Here is a 21,186-nt window from a genome sequence, read left to right as displayed (position 1 = left end):
GCTAGTTAGCACCTTGAACTTCACAAGACATTGTCAATATTCTGCTCCATATCCCTTCAAACAGATGAAATGATTCTCACTTAAAAACTGTTGGGAGGAGGAATTTTTAAATAAATGTTTAAAAACCCAAAAATCTTCCTGGAAAAGCAGCAAGAGCACTGTGACACAAGGAATACAGAAGGAAGTGGTTACTCAAACTCCAGCACCAGTCACAAAACACTGAAGCAATCTTGTCCAAGAATCAAATTAAATGCTCTGCCCAAGGTCAGAAATTCATGACAAGGCAGATTGAGAAATTCAAGTCTCTCTCCAAGCAAGTCACGCCCCAGCAGCAGAGGCTTGTGATGCAGGAACACACTCCCCATCCCTGGAAGTCAGCAACCCACTTCCAGTGTGTGATTTCCCCCAAAACTCAAATTTCCAGGCTGCCTGTGCCAGCTGAACACACAGACAGCAGCTCTGAGGACTGCAGAGGTCCTGCCAAGGCCTGGTCTGTACAAGAGGGAAACAGGAACTCCCAAGTCCCAAGGAGCAGGCTCCAAGTGCAGGGTAGCCAGGAAAGGAGCACAGCTCCTGCTGCCCTGAGGGGCAGCCTGGGATGCCGAGAACAAAGACCAACAGTTCTGCTCCCTGTGCACCTGGTGGGACAGCTCAGGGTGCTGGGATTCAATGTGAGAGCTGAATATATGACTGAATGGAGACCAAGCCAAAGAGGATTCAGTCCTCACTGCTCAGAATTACTAATGTGAGAGCTGGGGAGAGGAGGTAGGATTGGCCATCTTCCTGCTTTTTCTAGTGGGTTGTATCTATTTGTCACTGCTGCCAACTCCCTGGAGGTACCTGTGTGCTGGTCTACTCTGAGCTGCCTTCAAGGAACATGAGGATGGTAGAAATCACCTGGCTAGAGCTGCTCTCAAGGCTACACAGATATCTGCTAAAAATCTTTATCTGTCACATGAAAAGAAATCAACTTTTTCACTCAACTCCTGCATAAGATCACACTTAGTCTTCCTAACTGGGAGAATCCACATATTCCCTCCAGGGCATTATTTCCTGATTTCCATTCAAAATTAGAACCACTACACCACCACAAACCAGCATTAACAAGGGACAAGGAAGTAACTTCAACTTTATTTAATCTACATTTAGAACATACATATTATAAGAACCTCTTTCAAAACACATCTGAGCTGCCAAATGCATGAGAAAGGGTTTTAATATATTCCTTGTCATGCTGCTTTGGTGGGTAAGGTATTCCCAAAAGTCAGGAATCAAATGTGTGAGGTGAATAGAGAGGCAAATACACAGCTGAGCCTTTTTTAAGCCAGAGTTTTATACATACTCCACAGTCATCTCTGGCTTGAAATGGAGTGAAAGGAAAACAAATTGCTCCAATTTTCATGCATCCTTTGGAGGAATTCATGCTGACAGACTTTCCTTTTAGATATTTTACCTCACTCAGGTTTTTCAGAAACAACCTTGATCTAGGATTATCTTTTGATACTTCAAGCCAATATATCAAAAGTCAAGAAGAAGTTATAAAAATGCAACCTCAGTCCAGCTATTGACCCAGCCAGCAGGTCCTTCCCCAGTTGTGACTGAACAAGGCAGGGTCTGTCACACATACCTGTGGATGAGGTTGGTCAGGGGCTCAATCAGTTTCTTTCCCAGCCTTGGTTCTAATGGAGTAAGAGCACCAAACTATTCAAAGAGAAGACAATTGAGTTAATAGCTGCTTTTCAACAGCTTCAAAACATTATGTAAATTACAGCTCACTGTATTTAAACCAAGCTATATTAACATATTTTCCTCTTTGGTTACATTCACAAACACTAGGAGATATTGCTGGATTCTTTTTATTCAGAATGAATGGTAACTATGCCTCCCAGCAAGAAATCCATTTTCACACCCAAGGTAATTCAATGAGAACCCTATCCTGTAAACAAAAAGCAGAATACTTGCCAGTTTTATAATTTTAATGAGAACCCAATTATTGGTTGAGGACGTCATCAACTTGAAGAAGAGCGGAGCAAGGGACAGGTAATTTTTGGGATTGCGTCGAGCCAGCTCACAAATAACATTGACTGCAGCAGACTGCACACCTGGGGAAAACAAATGGGAAAAGCACAAATCCCATCAATGCCTTCTGTGGAATCAAAGATTCTGGTGCAGAACTCCCACAGCAAAAGCAGCTGAAGGTTCAGACCTGTGTGTCCAATGGGTTGGCCTCACTCCCAACCCTGAGGCAGTAAATACAGGGATGCAAAAGCAAACTGAGAAAGGGTTTTATTTAATTCTGGCTATTTTCTAATATAGCAGCAAGCCTGGTATCTGCTTTGGGTCCAGCATGACAGGAAACAGCACACTGCCACATCCCTGTCCTGGACTGTGGGGAGCTGGTTGTGGGACACAGACAATCAATAATCACCCACCAGAAAGTTTTCAATCACTCTTGACTTCTGATATGTTTTATCTAAAAACATTTAGGTATAGAACAAAAATAACAATTCCTTAAACAATCTGACTGGACATGTTCACTCCCCTCTCATTGCTCAGCCTCTTACATGGCTTCTGTCAGTTTGGAATGTTTTAGCCTAGACAGGCTGGGTGTCCTAGCAGAAAGCAATCCTTCTCTCCACAAAGCATAACAGGCAATTTCTTCCTCTCTCTGCAGGTGAGGGATTTGGTTTTCTTTAATAACATTGTCCCTGGAAGATGAATATTCCAAGCCCACAATAAAACAGTCCAGAAAATGCAATTACATTTCTCCCTGCAATTGCAGATACAAATCAAGTGGAGATCAGATACACACCACACACAGAATTCCTCAAACAAGTGTTTTGGTGCTGTGAGGGAACAGCAGCACCTCCTGAAGATTGAGCAAAAATGTGAATATGATACAGAGCAATTGCAGATTTCCTGTGCTGCTGCTGACCTGCACTGACACAGTACTGAGTAAAGAGCAGCCTGAACTCAAATAAATAAAAAAATACACTAAGGGATGTTAAGTGTGTCCAGTGCAAGCCAATAGCTGCAGCTTGCTGAAAAAGCGCAGGAAGTAACAAAAACAGAACCCCAAACCCTAAAATCAACTGAAATATTATCAATAGCCAAGTCCAGTAAGCAACAAATTAGGAAACTTTAAACTGCTTTGTCCATTGGGGTTTAACCCACTGATACATTTTCAGTAGCTTTGGGTTTGAAGAAATGGACATTTTAAAGAACATTTTTAATATGGCAACACCTGTCAAAACTCTCCTATGCTCACCTACCCTGGAACAGGTGAGACAGTGCCCAAAAGATGATTACAGCATTTTCCATGTATTCTTTTCTCCACAAGCTCTACAAGCACATGGACCTCCAAGTGTAGGAGCAGAAGGAATTCACCAAAATCCACTCACCGGGATCTGGGTCTTCAAGTTTCTCTTTAAGGCGAGGAAATGCAGGACGGAGGGACTCTGGGTACTTCAAAAAAACTTTGTACATGATTAACACTGCCTTCTTCCTGATGTAAGGCTTTGTGTGAGACATCTGTTAACAAAACAACTGCAGTCAGCCTCTGAGCACATCTGTTGCCAGAACTCCTATGCTCACACTGCTGTCACCAAAGCTCCTCCTGGGAGACTCAACTGCTTTTTGAAAGCTCAGCTTTGAGGCAAGAGTAAAATACTGTTACACCAAAACTAATGAATGTATTTCAAAGTGATCCTTTTGATCTAAGGTCTGTAAAAGTTCCCCAGAACCTCTACAAGAATGAAGCAGCAGTTTTCACATGTACCAGTTCTAAATTTAAGATATTTACCAGATTTGAATAACTTAACATTCTATAATTACAGAGTAAAGTTATTTCAACCTTATCAACTCACCAACGTCATGATGTCATTTGCCAAGTCCCTGGCAAGATCTGGAGTGACAAAACAGGACAAGCCAGTCAGTGCAACTCCAGTATCATACTGGTTAGGGCTACTCAGATCCTAAAAAAAGAGAAACACGCTCAAAAATTTAAGATCAAGAAACAATTTCCTCAGACTAATTTTATCCATTCAACATAAATGAAGCAGAGCTTCTGCTTCATGGGAATATTTATCAACTACTACCACCTGCTAAAGTACAGCCAGCCTGGGGTTTAATAATGGGCACAAGGAACCAGAATTAAACAAGACTGCAACATAAAAGCAATCAGAGATTGCACCTTGGTGGTGTTTGGGGAATGGAAATAGTTCTTAAACTCTCATTATAGGATCACAAACATATTTAAAGTCCTAGAAAATTGGTATTATACACTAATCCTGCTAAATCCAATTCCAAGTGCCATCAACTTCACTGGGAACAAGCACTCTTGGTGAGTGGGGTCCCACCTTAATCTAGTAGAGAAATGAGATTATTCTTGTCCCAAGCTGCTGGCAGCACCACAACTTCCAACCCACAAAGACAGGACACAAAGGATGTGTGTGGAACACATTTATTGGTGAAGTTTCCTTGGATCTATTTGTAGTCAGTACCCTACCCAGCCCTCCAGAGTCTTTCAGGTCTTTCTAAGCTGAAGCCACCTAACCACAGTAAAAATAATCCTGAGAATATAAACTGTGTATCAGAGCAGGGCATTCCCACATGGACTGCTGAATTAAGAGTCCAGATTCACGTGGACACTGAAACTGCTTCAGGAGAGCTAAACATAGTCAGGCCTTTGGGGTTCTGTGCCGTTTGCATCTCATTTAAAAACCTGCTGCAGGTGGTAGGAAATGATAGTCTACTTTAAGAATAACGAGCAAAAAAACTGCAATTCATCCTGGCTTTAATGTATTTTGAGAACTGATAAATCCTTCAAATCTCAAGTTGTTGGATCAATAAAACATGAAAAGGCATAAAGAAAGATGCTTTTAAGTAAAAACTTGGGCACAAAGTGGAAGTAGCCAGTAAGTGACTGAAATTCAGTAAAGACTCCATAAAAAAGACAACAGATATTCAAATTATACAGAATAGTTCAAAAGGTAAAGGGAAAAGTAGAGTTCTTTAGGGAACATACTGGATAACATCCCACTACTCTTTTTTAAGCAAGGAAAATACATTTTGGTTCCTCAGATGGTAAAAATGCAGGCACATATTGTACTGGATCAATTAAGTTTTAAAGCAGTGATACTTAAAAAATGAAAGTTAAGAGTTTTAAAAAATATAACTTCAAGAATGGGAAAACTATGGTGCAAACTAATAACTCTAAGTGATGAAGCTCTACGAAAATGAATACACACATGGGTACATGAATACAGAACAAAACTTTCCAAACACTCTTCACCCAATTTTTATACCCAATTCTACCAGAGAAATCAAAATCTGGAATACCAGACAAAAAGAACCCCCACAAGTAGAAATGTTGTGGAGTCATGTCACTCCTGAGCCACTGCTCATTTTATTTCAGGAATGGGGACATTTTCCCTGCCTGTTACATTCTTATAAGCACTGCCTAGAGACCAGCAAAGTTATTTCTGTCACCATTCTCTGTGCTGAACAAACAGAGCTCGTATGAGACAGCACAGGGAGGGCTGTGCACAGCCCCTGAGTGGTTCATTAATCCCTCAGTTTGTGCAATGACAGAACACCTCAAATCAAGAATTCTACTTAAACACCTCTGTATTCCTAATGGAGACATACTTGGTACAGATGTGAAATTATAAGCAGGGAGAGAGTGCAAGAAAAAAATGAAGAACTGAACATTTACCTTTCGGATCTGATTAGTTGTCAACATAATGACATCAGTCCCTTCATGAAAGCACTGGGAGGCAGCCAGGTACCCAATGCGCTGGGAAAAGGCAAGGAGGAAAACAAGGTTTGTTTTTGAAGTCAATTTAGGCAATCTTTAAGTGGAAAACAACTGGTGGTTTTATAGGCAATATTAAAAAGATGAACAAGTAGGTTTGTATAACAGAAGAGGTATGAGAGGATCCTCTAGAAAAGGGAGGTTATATCAGGAAAGGATAAATACAGACAAATAATGTTCTACTGATAATTTATCAGTCTTAGGTACAATAAAACCATCTTCACCTTCTCTATTTTGTCTAGTACATTAATTTTGTCTGTGTTGACTCCTGAGTTTCAGGTATAAAGCCCCATTTGGAAATCATTCCTTAGGAAGTAATATTCCACCCTGTTTGGTGAAAAAGGGCTGCAACAGAACATGAAACCAATCTTTCAAGAAAAATTATAAAACCACTACAAAATAAAAGATGCCTGGTACTAGGAATCTCAGGTGTCTTCACATAAAAATACCCTGACTTCACCTGACAGCTGTGTCAGGACAGCTGCAGCTACAGAAAACTCACCTTGAACGTAAACTTGGAAGCACTCATAACTTCAATAATGTTGAAAGCAGCCCAACTGATGTCATAGCCCAGCATCTGTAACTGTGAGCAGAGAAGCCAAGATCAACTTCTGAAACAAGAGACTCAAGAAAATAGGTCAAGACACCTTCCAAAATTGAAGATGCAACAGGAGTCTGAAAATGATACTGGAAAACATCACAGGTTTATGAGCAATGTTACACTGCATCACTTACAGTAAGTGAAAGACATCACAGGTTTTAAACAGCTTGCACTAGTTCCAGGGTGCCCAGAGCCCCTGGATCCCTGGCAGTGTCCAAGGCCAGGCTGGACAGGGCTTGGAGCAGCCTGGGATGGTGGAAAGAGCCCCTGCCCATGGCAAGGGTGGCACTGGATGAGCTTTAAGATTCCTTCAAATCCAAATCATGCTGTGATTCTATGATATGCGATTATATAAGTACTTGTATGAAGGGTTTTCTTCCTGCTTTTTTTAATGAAAACCATAACAGGACCATGAAAGGAATTCTTTACCAATATTTCTGTCTTCTCCTTGTCAGCAAAGGACTGAGCAAACAGAAACAAACCCAGTTTCAAGTGCTCGTGTCACTATGTTGTAAGAACCAATCCAGTTAAAAACAATTTCTTTTAACTTGTTTGTTTTATACAAAATTCACTTCCTGACCCATCACAATAAAATCCAATTGTACCAAACAGAGCAGGAACATGCAGCCTCTGACGTCAGAGCTGGGAGAGTGCTGCCCCCACAGCCTGCACTAAGAGCAGCCTAGGGAGAGCAGGCACCCAGCCCCAAGGCTGGCTCCAAAGCAGGACAGAACAAAAGGCAGCTGCAGTCCCAGGGATCCCAGCAGGGCACTTACGTAGGTCAGTTTGCACACTGCGTTTGCCTTCACTGCGATGTTGTCCTGCTTCAGCTCCTGCTTGATCTCATCGATGCACTGTGAGATGTATTTTGCCTGAGGAAAACAAACAATCTGAGCTCCTTTACCAGTCTCTCAAGTTTCCAGCATGCTGGTGGGGAGAAGCAGCAGGACTCAGCATTTGCAAGCACCAATCACACACACGCTATTTAGTAAGCACTTAATTCTGACAAAATTACTTATTAAAAAAACCCACCACAATTCTGTTACAAAACCAGAAGTATGAGATGTTTCTGTGGTGGTTGTTGCTTCTGCCTCTCCCTCACAATTACACCACTCACTCCAAAGCTCTAGATTCAGAAATCTGCAAACATGAAGTTGTTCACTGGAGACTGTGAGCAGGCAGAGGTCTGAACAAAAGCAGAGTTCAGCATTGCTAGAAAGCTCACTGCCCCCAGAGGGACGTCAGAGAACACCCACTGGTGACATGGCAAGGAGAAACTGTCAAACACTCTCACCAGCCCACAAATGAAAGGTGACTGATGAAAACACCCAGAGCTACCCCACGTTTGGACATGCTGACACTGTGGGTGGGCACCCACAACACCGTGCCTGAAGGGACAGCACAAGGCTTGGATGGGACACAGGTGTTCCCTGCATCCCCCAGCCATGGAAAGTTCCACAGGTCCATGGAAAGTCATGAACTCCCTCTCTGGTTCTCAACTTCCATGAGCCCTTTTGCCATTTCCACATTTTGATAAAAAAAACAGTTATTTGTATGAATTTCTCAGCAATTCAAAGAGCCAAATGTCACAATGTTTACATTTAAACATTGGTGCTTCACATCTTTCCAAGCAATCACATCTGTGCTTGTGGGAAGGATGTGGCAAACATGTGATTTAAAATTATCTGTACAGATTTTAATTTATAAGCAGAATTTGCTCAGCCAAAATTCTTCCAGTTCACAATTAATTATTATTTAAGTACTGAAGGCATCTGCTACAGGAATCATGAAAATTTAAATGTAAAGAAATAATCTCTCTTTTCAAAGCCATGCATGCAGCAGGGTATTTCACATTCCTAACTGCCAGAGGAACCAGGTCAGAACCCAATTACCTAATCCCTGCCTGAATACCACCACCTTCCTCCAAAATGATTTTTCAGCATAGAAGTCTACTGGCCTGACTTTAAACAACATTTTTTCCCCTTTATTTTTGGGGAATTAAAGCAACCATTTTTTAGTCTTGTTACAAATGTCCTAGAGTGACACTCACTACTCAAGCCACAAAAGTTTGCTGCTAGAAACAGAGGGTGGAGAATGGATGGAGAGCAGCCCTGGGGAGAAGGATTTGGGGTGTTGGTGGGTGAGAGGCTCACCCTGCCCCAGTCATGGGCACTGAGCCCAGAAACCCCCCTGTGCTGGGCTGAGCCCCCAGCGTGGGCAGCAGGGGAGGGGGGGATTCTGCCCCTGTGCCCCACTCAGGTGAGACCCCACCTGCAGAGCTGCCCCCAGCCCTGGGGAACAGCAGCAGGAGGACGTGGAGCTGCTGGAGCCAGGCCAGAGGAGGCCACGGAGATGCTGCAAGGGCTGGAGCCCCTCTGCTCTGGGGACAGCCTGGGACAGCTGGGGGTGTTTAGTAGACAAATGAACTTGAAGGAATTTCAGATATTCCTAAATGCCTGTGTTTGGGATAGAATTACTATCCTTACAGTGGGAATTCTCGTGTTAAGGGAGGGCACTGCAAACACCAAACAAGCCTCTCCTGTACACAGATCCCTTCTGTTCTCCTGGATACAGGTGAGTGGATCCCACGTGCCAAAACTGGAGATGGCATCACCCCCAAACACTTAACAATTAAGTGACCAGCTGACTTTACCCAGAAGCAGATTTGAGATTCTAAACCCTTCACCTGAGAGAGATTCAGGTCCTGACAACTCACATGGGAAGTTTAAACTCTGGAGTATGAACTAAAAAAACCTTCTGAGGGTAGAAAATAAATACATCAAAGATGCTGAGTGACTTACACAACATGCAACTGATCCACAAATACATTGTACTTGGACTTGAATATTTTATGCCCACAGCAGAGCACACAGGAACAGTGTCACAGAATCCTTCACATGTGTATCTTGTTGCCACATCCTGGGCAGCGAGGTCAGTGATGTTCTCAAGGCAGAAGAACACTGACACACAGATTCTGTGTCTTTACAACCACAACCAAAAGCCTCCCTTATTTCCCTGCATCTATCCCCAAAGTATTCAAACATTAGCTTAAGCTTCCTGGTAACCTCTTCAGAGCTGAACACAACCCACTGTGTGAGCAGGAGTGGGGGAAAAAAAGAGTCCAGGGAAGTTCAGTAGTGCCCAGCACAGCCAAACACAGGCTCCAAAGTCACCAGCCCCAACATCCCAAAGGCAAATCTCTGCCTACCAGTCAGTCCAGCTTCTGGAAAAGCATATTACAGAACTCAGAATCAGATCTGCAACTGAAAAAAAGGGATTAGAGAGAGCAGAAAGAAGCCCTTCCAAAACAGCTGTACTTCAAATCCCAAAACACTCCAAGGAATGACAGGCACTATATATAGAAAGCTTTACAGGATCAGCAGGTATTAACTTTTTGTTAATCCTGTGGAGCAGCACTGCCGTGAATGAGCAATATGAGGAAAACTGATCTATTCAGTCTCCCTCCTAAATCTGAAAGGCAAGCACCACACCCGGCTGGATCTGCTGCCACATTTCACACCCCCAGAACTGGGAGGGAGCCTGGAGGAGGGAGCGGATCCTCAGCGAGGCTCTGGCTCAGGGAACGCCGACCTGGGCACAGGACCTGCAGCAAAGCACTTCCCACTGATCCACACTCACAGCCCCCACGAGCTGCTCACTGGGGTCACACCACACAGCAAAAGGCAGACCAACCACCTGATGCAGTGAAAAAAATTGTAGTCACTCAGCAATGCCTAAATGCTTAGAAGAAAAAAAAAAAAACCCTCATATTTACATATTGATACAGCAAAAAAATCTGGGTATCTTGCCCAGCACTGATTATGTTTTTGTATAAATCCTTCTAATATAGGAATTTCTAGTGTGGTAATTAAAACCAAATATTTCCCAGGATATAACTAGCTCCATTTCTCCTTAAATGCTTTTGAGGCCCCATGAATCACAGAATCATTAAGGTTGGAAAAGCCCTCGAGGATCAACAAGTTCAAGAGTTGTTAATCCAGCACTGCCACGTTCATCACCAAAACACATCCCCAAATGCCACATCCACATGGTTTTCTGAATACTTCCAGGAATGGTGACTCCACCACTGGAAGGGCAGCCCCTTCCAACGCCTGACCACTCTTCCTATGAAAGAATTTTTCCACTATGCAATCTAAACCTCACTGCGCACAGCTGGAGGGCACTTCCCTCTGTCCTGTCCCTTTGTTTTCTGGAGCAAAGCCCAACCCCCCCAGCTGTCCCCTCCTGTCAGGGAGTTGTGCAGAGCCACAGGGTCCCCCCTGAGCCTCCTTTTCTCCAGGCTGAGCCTCCCCAGCTCCCTCAGCCACTCCTGTGGCTCCAGCCCCTTCCCCAGCTCCCTCAGCCACTCCTGGGGCTCCAGCCCCTTCCCCAGCTCCCTCAGCCACTCCTGGGGCTCCAGCCCCTTCCCCAGCTCCCTCAGCCACTCCTCACCACACTTGTGCTCTAGTCCCTGCCCTGGACACTCTCCAACCCCTCAATGCTTTATCATGAGGGGTCCAAACCTGACCCCAAGATTCAAGATGGGGCCTGAGCAGTGCCAAGAGTTCACTTATGCTCCCAGTATTCATTACAATATTAATATATTTCTTAGCTATTAATTCCTTACTAATTCTAAACGCAAAAGTAAAATTTGCAGTTTTATGTTGATGGCTCACATTCTGGCCAGTTGACTGAGGAGCCCCAACATTTACAGCCAGATGGCTCTGAGGCAGCCAGGCAATGCTCAGGCAGCAGAGTGAGGACAGGGAGAGCCATGAGGCACAGCAACCCTCTCAGGAGCAAAGGTGGGAGCAGGGACAGAGCTGCCTGCCAGCAGCACAGCTGAAGGCTCTGAGAGCAGCAGGTAGGGAGCTGAGGCTCTTTTATTCCTGCTAGGCTGCCAAGCAGGAAAGGAGCCTTCCCTGCCTCGGTGGAAAAGGTTCCTTAATGAAATGCTATAGCAACCACTCTGGTGATTGTTGTGTCTCCCAAGGAACACCCCAAGTGCAGCCTGTAGATGTGAGCAGTGAGTACTCAACAAAGCTGTGACAACAGTCACAACTGCATTGCTCAAAGTATGTCACCAACGAGATGCTGGAACATTTTCTATCCATTAACAAAATATACAAGTTGTTTTTTAAAAGAAGCCCAAATTCCTCAAGAATTCCAAGACCTCACCTAGAAAATATGTGCATTTAAATGAATGTGAGTTGCTAAAATAAGAAAGAAGGCATCATGAATCAAAGACACAGTCCCTTTGAAATGGAAGGCACAAGGGGAGAGTGGGTCATGGTAATAAGCCAGAAATGTCATTTTATAGGATTCTTCATTTCCCAGCCATGTTTTCTGACTCGACTTTGAAAAACACTAAAGCTTTATGCCAAGCCAAGCCAGACCTTGGGGTTTGCTGACAATTTCAGAGATGCTCACAAAAGACTTACCTTTCTCAAGCAAGCTGTATGTGAAGTTAAAAAAAATCACTACTCTGTAGAACAATTACATTGCTAAGAAATGTGATTCTCCATGCTGTACTTTCTTTCATTACCTGACAGGAACACACTAGTGATTGGGATGGAGATCACTGCAGAACCTTTATATTAAGTTTAATCATGTAAACTAATAATCTCCAGTAGTCTTTAGGAAGTTGTATTTTCATCTGAGCCATAAAACACCTTCTAAACCCAAGAGAAGGCAAACTCACATTCCTATCACTTTGGGTTGCAGCCCAGCAAACCAAATGCACTCGATTTGAGATTCAAACCTGTCACTGCAACATCCAAGTGCTTTCATCCAGCTGAAAGAGCAAAATGTCAGTGAACATTAGTCCCTATCTCCCTTGTGCTTCCAGGGTTAAATACAGTGTTCTAAGGAAAGAATTATCAACAGTGAATGCCACAAGGAGCAAGATATTTTCTGATATGTCTGAAACTACACCATGGTAAAACAGAAATGTTTGGAATACTTAGAACATCAAAATAAATAAGCACAGAGTGTAACATTTCTTCTGTTTTAAGGACTATCAGATTTATCAATATTTGGCAGGACTTTGAGAGGAACTCCATGAGATCAGGCTGAGCACAAGCACATGATGGTCTCACATGACAGGAAGATGCCCACTACTGCAACTTTGTAACATGACCACGATGCTCAACACCAAAGGCAATCACACCACAAGACACCTTGTGGAGGTGAAGGAACCTCCAGGTCTGTGCTTCAGGCAGCAGATCCCATTCCCAGCACAGCACAGATCAGCTGCCAGCTCCTGACAACAAAAGAAGGCTGGGAAGAAATATTTATCACTTGCCAGGCTTCTCTCAAACCCCAAAAGCAGCACTTGATGTCAAACACCACTGAAGCAGAGATCACCTCTAGAGTTTGCAGTATCTGGACACGTTGTACCACGACAGTATGGAATGAATCAACTGAAGTAACAGACAAGGGCATCAAAGAACAAACTGTGCTGCTTTCTACTGACTTGGACACAGCGTTAGAGACCAACACGTTACACATTCATTGCCATAAAAATACAATATTATTTAAATACTGTAGAAAAAGCTGTTTGAGATAAATAACAGGATCTTGTGTTAAGGCTACTCCACGGCTGGATAGAAAGAATCCCAAGGCACGTGCTCCCACACATGCTCCTCACAAGTAACTTCACCAACACCACGGCAGAGCAGCTGAGCACAGAACAGGATCAGCAGTGAGTGGGAAGCTGCACAATGCTCATCTTGATGGGTTTGCAGCAGCCTGAGTCCAGCAGCGCAGAGGGCACTCAGCTGCAACAAAGAGCTCAGGAAACTGAAAGGCATTTTCATAAAGCCAAGCTTCTCTTTCACTCAGCTGCTGATAAACAGCATTTCTGTACATGTTTTAACATCCCTTAGCTTTGTCCTTGCTACCCAGCTTTCCAGGGATTTACTGGCTCATCCTGAGGGAGGCTTAAGATCCCAGCCCAATGTGCTGTTCTGAGTGACAGCACCAGAGGCACGAGGTTCTGCTGGTTTGTTTGCAGCAGACTTCTCTATAATTTATTAGAAACATGATGCATTACCCACTGCCCCCTTTCTGGTACAAGCACAGTGAGATCACAAGACTCCTTGGCCAAACACAGAGGAAGGAATGCAAAAAGTCTGTTTCCAGTTTTTCCTTGTTAATGTTTGCTGAAGTTATGCACACCAACTGAAATCTGGCACGATGCATGCATGCATCCATCCTAAAGTGACTCATAAGCCAATTAAAACCTTTGAACCTTATTCTAAAAATTCACAGAAATGCTATCTATGCATCAATTGTGCATCAATTTCAGGGCAGATACCCAACCCCAGACCAACCATTACAGCCCCTTAAGGCACCACAGAAAAACACACAGGATCTTCTGAACAGGTGTGTAACACAAAGATGGGATTTCAGGAAAGAAACAGCTGTAGAGTTGGAGTTGCTTGTCCAAAGTGACTCCAAGTACCTGCAGCATCCCTCCAAGCACTGGGGTGTTCTGGCAGGCTCTCATGGACAGCTCCCCTGTGGTGGTTTACCCAAAGACAATTCAGGATTTCACACTGAAATGCCCACAGAAGGGCACTGAAGCCAAAGCTACACGAGCCATCCTGGCCCCTTCCCAGGTAGGCAAGGCCAAGATCACTGCTGGCACCTGGCAATCACCAAGCCCCAGACACTGGTAAATCAGTAAGCAGGCAGCAGCAGCAAGGGTCAAGAAATGTCCCTTAAATGTCTCCAGTATGATCAGCCCCTTAATAGAAGCACATCTCCAGTCTGATCACAATATTTGTTAATTTAATTGCACAGCAATTAAACAATCCTCAGGGGTCTGTGGTGTCTAAACCATATCTGAGCTGACAACTTTTAAGCCTGGAGAGATGTGTCAGATAAAAGTGCTCATCCTTGCAAATACAAGATGTACCCAAAGTTTTATTTTTACATCACTATGCAAAAAGTTATGCAAGTGTTTTTACAGTAGATTTTCCAATTTGCTTGTTACAGCCATCTCTGCAGTTTCAGGCTCTGATAAAGGCAGGCTTCATTAAAGCATGTGCTTTGTTGGATGCATAGGAAACAGTCACTTCCTCCTAAGGAACTAAAGTAGCTATTGTTGCTGAGGTTCAGATGACTGAAGTAGTTCAGGGAGAAGCAAAAAAAAATGTTTAATGACTTATTAATGCCAAATAAAAATGTAACACTGAAAATACTACAAAGCTCTAACAGTGATTCATGCACAGCTGTGAGTACTTTGCAGTTATAGAAAGGTAAGGAGGACCATGAAGACAAAGATGGTTCATGGCCATCCCTGATAAATTCAGCACAAATATTTGTGTAATTAAAGTTTGTTCACCTCCTCCCTTCTGTACAATCACACCACTCACACTAAATAAACATCCACTCTCAAGGCTGAAGCTGATTAACACAATGATGCACTTGGGGCAACGTATTTTATACAGCTTTGCCATAAAGATTGAGCCAACCAGAAGAAAATTTCAACATTCCCTCCATTTATACACCTTTCAACATGGCAATTTCTCAGCAGAAGTTGTCAGGTTTCTACATCTAGGTCATCATGGAAATAACAAAAAAGAATCAGCTAATACAAAAACTAGCACTCAGCTGTGGGGTTTGCAAACTGACTGCTCAATCACTGCTAGGCTGTGACTGAGGGGGTGCTGGTAGGAACCAAACATTCCTAATACCCACTTACACTCAGGGTTCAGCAGGGCTCACTTATTTCAGCTACCTTGAACATTTGTTTCTTATTAAAAAAACCCCACTCAATCACCTTTCTGAGCTACTAACACTACCACCACCAATGTTATTTTCTGCAACTTTTACTCTAGTCAAATATTTTTCTGCTTCCTGACACCTGGATTTCAGCAGACTCCCCCTTGGATGATGCATTTAAATTTCTCAGCATGAATGATCAGCACTTTTTAATAACCTAATGAACACAAATGTAACCAGTCCCATGACTCAGTTCTTTCTGGTGCCTGTCATGCAGTGCTGCCCTTCACAGGGCACCAGGAATGGGATGTATTCCCAGGAGCACCTCCAAGGGAAAAACCTAAAGGTGCTGCCTGTACACAAATGTAATCACTAACCCACACTGCAGAGGAAGAGGTTTGCAGTCACTTTCATAGACACTGATGGCAAGAAACCACAAAAAAAAACAAACCATTTTCTGCACTCAGCATCAGGACAAAGGTCTGCATCAAAAAGCACCAAATAAGCAACTCTGTGCAGTTGATCACAGTGCAGGAGTGTAATTTATATCCATATTTCACTTTGATTTTCCTGGCTGTTTTTCCCCTGGCCTCACTAAAGGTACAGTGGATGGTCAGTCACTCCATTTCTTAGGTACCAGACAGCTCTTCCTCTCCCCTGGACTTGCCTGGGCACAATATTTACTTCCACATGTGCCAGTGTGGCTCTGCCTGGAGTGTTTCAAACCCTCAGCAGAGACAGCTATAAAATGATCAGGACTGGGAACAAAGCTATTATCCCCACTTATGCCACAGCCAATTAAGTAATATTTAATAGAGGAGAAAGCAAGAAGCTAATGAAAGGCAGCACTAATGCAAAGCCTCAGCTGCTGCTGCCTGTAATCACAGGAGAACAAGCCCACAACTTGGCTTGGGTTCCACGCTCCAGGCTCCTTGTGGCCGTGACACAGCAGGTGAGGCAGGACATTGTGACACAGCAGGTGAGGCAGGACATTGTCACACTGGACCCTGCAGGCCAGTCCCAGACTGAGTTCTCACCAAGTGCTGTGAGGTCCTTATCCAACCCTCTTTGTGTATTGTTTCTATTTCTGACTTTGTCTTTTCCAGTGATTCACACGCGCGAAGAATTAACAATAGCAACTCTAGAAGCACTTGGAAGTGGGTGGAATAATGAGCTGCCTTCAAAGATATCAACACGTATATGACACACAGTAACTGATGGAGCAGCAGTGCCTGAAAGAGCTGTCTGTCATCAATGAACTGCACTGCCCAGCAGTTGGTCTGTTCTTTCAGGCACCAACAAGCTGTTTAGCGTTCCTCAAAATTCCCTGATTATGTTCCACCCCACATCCTTTACCATCAAACACATCCTGCACCAGTGGCTGAGGCCAGGCTGGCAGAAGCCACACCATGAGGAGGTCTTCGGCCTCACTGAGGACAGGCTGAGCCCTCAAGAGTTCTGTGATGTGAAAAGATTCCTCTAAACTCCCCATATCATTGTTTTGTCTGAAAATGCGTCTCAGAAGAAGCTGGAAATCAGCAGTGGAACACAGCAGCCCTTTACTTAGAGGGAAAAAGCTTTTTTAACAACACAAGTGCCCTGTCCTCAGGTAACTCTCATAAGCAGCAAGAAGCCACTGCTGGGTTGGAAAGCTCAGGCTGACAGTAAAACACACATTTCACAGCACCACACACAATGCTCCTCCCATTTAGCATTATATTAGTCACTGAAGTTTGTTGGTTTATTTTCCCCAATCAGCAGCACTGATTCCTCCTTTCACTCTTCCAAAAAGTCTGAGTGCAAACCAGCAATGAAATACTTATCACCCAATACCACAGACAGGAAAATGTGAATTTTTCAATATGACTTTTCCTGAAAGTATCAACATGAAGGGTTAATCCTGGCACACACAGAAGAGTCTCTGAGGCAAAAAGGGGACAATTTTCTCACATAAGAGACATGCACAGATATTTTGTACAGGACTTTTTAAAATCCCTTCTCTCTCCTTAAATGTCCTGCAGTAAATCAAAGACACCTGAAACAAAGGGCTACTGTCTGAATGAGCCTAAGCACACTCATTAATATCTACTTCTGTTACTTTATAATTCCAGTTTAATAAAGGGCCATCTCAGGAGCTTCCTTGTTGGGAAAAACAAACTTAACTGTGAATGAAAAACACTTTGCAAGGGCCAAACAGCATCAAAGAATTATCCTGTCCCTTATTAAACACTTAGGAGAACAGATATAATTGTTCAGTTTGGACTATCTAGGCAAAAATCCAGTATACTTTAACAGCCTATGGTACAAGGCACTCCTCTCCTGAGCATGCTGTGGAGCAGATCCTGAAGCAGTAGGGACAAAGTGGGAGAAGTTACTCCATGGCATACATAACCACCTAATAACTGCTGAAAAACACCACTTTCATTAGCAAAAACATTCCTCTTCCAAATGAAAGGGAGAGAATGAGGCATAGGAAGTGAAAAGTCAGGAAAACATAGTAGGATCAAGTCTGGCTTTGAACTGGCACTGGGGAACAGCACAGAACTAAAGCATCTGTTGGAAAGTAAACACGACGTGTCAGAGCTGGGAAGGAGCTAATGCTGCTGTGCCACCTCATTCCCTGCACACAGTGAGGGCCTGCACAAGGACAGCACAGCTCCAGCACTGCCCAGAACACGGCAAACGGGCAGAGTAAGTGTGCACAGAGCAGTGACTGTTTTAACCACCTCCTCTCCTACCTCACATCTTAGGGAAGCCCATCCCTTCAGCTTCAGTATTTTAAACTCAATAAATGGGTCACACAATGGAAGTGCCTCTGACAGGGAATTAACAGGCTGCAGAGTACTGTGAGCTCGAGGGCCAGGAGCTGAGGAGCACACAAAACTCATCAATAAAGAGATGTGGCCTCCTCTGACTTCAGGACACACCTTGGGGTGAGATTTATGGTCAGAAGAAGAACACAAACCCATCAAGCAAGAACACAGTGTGGTTGTCAAAGAACTGCTTTGAGAAACCCACTGGGAACGGGGGTGCCAAGCACTGGTACAGCCTCGATGGGCTGTGAAATACCAGGTATGCTCATGTGGCACCCACATAGGAAGTGGAAAGAAATAAACCTTTCCATCTCAGCTCTACCAGGAGAGGCTGCCCAGAGAGAAGTGGGAATAAGTGATGGCAGATTTTTCCAGGTGATTAAATTCCAAAACAGGAAGCCCAAGGTAAATAAACTAACCTGTAAAAAGCACAAGTAAATCAGAAGTCAAAACAAGAATTTTGCCTTTGGTTCTCTTCATATCATTGCTATTTAACAGCCACAGCAGCTCCTTTCCAGAGACAACTCTTCCTGGAGAAACTCCTGTTGAGCCAAGACCAACAGCCAATATCCTCCCCACTAAAGAACACTTTTTTTTAAAACAAATTTGCTTTTTTGAACAGGACAGAGTGTCTATCTTAGGCTTAGACACTTATCTTGAGACACACAAATGTTGGTTGAACTACAGCACTGGAGCAACATTTAACAGACACAATGGACAATGGAAGCACTGTAGGGAAAAGAGGAAGATTTTCTGCAGCTACTTCCTCTAAAACAGCATTCTGATTTTGTAACATCACCTGAAAATTAGCCAATGGCCCTGGCCAGTGCCTGGGAAGCACTGAATCATCACCCAAAAGCTCAACAGCAGGTTTACAGCTCTCTCCAGCTGAGCCAGGAAAAGGCAGAGTCCTGCACTGTTTGCAGCCACTCTGTGGAATCAAGAAAAATGTTTGAAGGATTCCCAAACACACAGGTTTTACCAGTGCAATATCTTAATCAGCTGAACACATCTTGATTTGGGTTTTCATTTTTGCTGTCCTTGTGAGGATATAAAAAGGAATTATCCCTTACAGTTATCTATTTCAAAATCTCACCATTAGTACTCCAAACTAAGGAGTTCAAAATCCCATCATGCTGCAGCCCAGCTGTTGTAAGAGACAACACATTGCCTTGACCTCAGTGAATCCCAGAGTGTGCACATACCTGAGTAACAGCTTCCTACAAGTACACAGAGCCCAACAAAATCGTCCAAGGAGTGTTTTTTCCTAACTCCAAAAGGCACCAAAGCCAATACATTTTAACTGTTTCTTGCTACAGACTGAGAACAAGCTCAGTGTGACCTGCAATTCTCTTTATGAAGTTGTTTGTCACAAAATTTAGGAAAGAACATTCAATTCTTCTCAAAGAGTTGGTGCCACAAAGGCTTGGACCTTCACCAGGAAGATCCTCAGGGGCTTGACAGCTGATGAAAACACTTTCTGCCCTATGCACAGAGGAATAAAGCAGATTTACTAAAAGCAGCACAATGCATTGGGGGGTTTCCATAAGAATACTGATCACCCACTCTGGCAGAACATATTAAGCTCATAAATTCCATACAAATTTGCTGTTGCCACTTCATGGTGTTCCCCACATTTTTCAAGGCACTGCACAGCAGCCCTGCCTTCCTCTACCACCAAAGCAATACTGTAAATTTCAGATATGCTGAAAGAAATTGGATTCAATAATCCTAATGGGTCCCTTCCAACTCAGCATATTCTGTCATTCTATGATAAAGTGTCCCAGGTATGCTCACTGCCCAACAACCCCATGCTCTGTGCACAAGGGGTTTCACAGAGATTTTGGAAGCTGTATTTTGTGTTTCAGTTCAACAGCATCAGCAAGGAAGATCAGTTTTCCTAGTAAAGTTCTTCACTTGATTACATGTTTACAACTTTTCCAGAAGCTTTGGATAGCTGATACTGACTCCACAGCAACCCCTCAACACACCAGCAAAGCCCAGCTGTTAGACCAAGAAAGTTTCTCAGGCTTCAAGAGTTACTTGAAGACGAACATAAATGACATTGGGGCCCGTTACTTCTCAATTACCATGTGACACTTCACTGCTGAGCCTCACATAACACGTTCTTGATGACTAATTATTTCACCTATACTAATTTCCTGATCACGTGCTTCTCACACAAGAATGGATAACAGGCCAACACTGAGAACTGATTGCTGCCTAGAAAAGCTCTGAGAGAAGGACATTTTAGTCAGGAGATACCAAGCATGAATGGTCTGAAAGCTGAATGAGGAGCTTAGTTCTCCTGTATAACAGCTTCAGGGTGAAGAATAAATAGGTAACTACAGCACGTGACTGTAGGGCTGGAGAGGAAGGAATTCCTCTGTATTATTCCTCTATAATAATAAAGTATATATTTGTGTAGATATATGTATCCGTATGTATATCACGGATCTCAACACCACAACACACTGAATGGAAAGGTGAGCACCAAGCACGACCCACCCTTATTAACTCTCGTGCTCACCCAGCCTGTCCCTCCTGCCCCACACCCCAGCGTCACCTTCCTCGTTCTGACTCCCGCTTCCCCCTTCCCCAGCCAACATTCCCTTCTCAGCCACGGCCCCAGCGGACAGCGGTGACACCCCCGGGTCGCAGCGCGGGGAAGGGTCCCCTCACCTCATCCTCCTTGTGATTGCGGATCCCGCGCACCAGGTCCTGCAGGTTCTTGTCAAACATACGGTCGATGCTGCCCTTCACCATCTTCAGCGCCATGGCGGCGGCGGCGGGGCCTGCGCCGGGCTGAGGGGCCGGGCCCGGCCGGGGGGGCCGCCGCGGTGCTGCTGCCGCTCGAGCCGGGTGAGAGCAGCGGTGCCGGGGCGCTCACATGCCGAGGGGAGCGGGAGGGCACGGGCGGAGCTGCCCTGGCGAACGAGCGGGCACGGGCGACCCCGGCCGCAAGCGCAGCTCCGGGCAGTGCTGGGGATCCGGCACCGACAAAATGGCGGCCGGTCAGCTGAGGGCTCGGCCACGCCCCCGACATGGCCACGCCCCGAACGACCGGCCACGCCCCCGGGCCAACACCGTCCGCTGTGTTGCTCTCAGCCCCGCCCACTCCACCGGGGCCGCGACTCGGCCTGGCCACGCCCCCGGAACGCCCCTGAGGCTCCCGCCCGCCTCGCCATTCTGCAGCTGCTCCCGGATCATCTTGGACACGCCCCCAA

General features: G+C 44.5%; 1 protein-coding gene across 1 annotated transcript in view; it reads right to left on the bottom strand.

Moving 5' to 3' along the window:
- The window catches only part of AP3D1 (adaptor related protein complex 3 subunit delta 1), a 41,069-nt gene extending 20,093 nt beyond the window's left edge, over positions 1-20,976 (bottom strand). The window contains 8 exon segments of the mRNA XM_033082378.2: positions 1,628-1,701; positions 1,963-2,102; positions 3,402-3,531; positions 3,867-3,974; positions 5,717-5,797; positions 6,318-6,398; positions 7,193-7,288; positions 20,642-20,976. Coding sequence (XP_032938269.1) covers positions 1,628-1,701; positions 1,963-2,102; positions 3,402-3,531; positions 3,867-3,974; positions 5,717-5,797; positions 6,318-6,398; positions 7,193-7,288; positions 20,642-20,737 — 806 coding nt within the window. The 5' untranslated portion in view covers positions 20,738-20,976.
- Between the last annotated feature and the right edge of the window lie 210 nt (positions 20,977-21,186).

The sequence above is a fragment of the Catharus ustulatus genome, chromosome 29 (assembly GCF_009819885.2).
Source record: "Catharus ustulatus isolate bCatUst1 chromosome 29, bCatUst1.pri.v2, whole genome shotgun sequence".
NCBI lineage: Eukaryota > Metazoa > Chordata > Aves > Passeriformes > Turdidae > Catharus > Catharus ustulatus.
The sequence above is the reverse complement of the archived record's forward strand: the minus strand, read 5'-3'. Positions and strand labels throughout refer to the sequence as shown.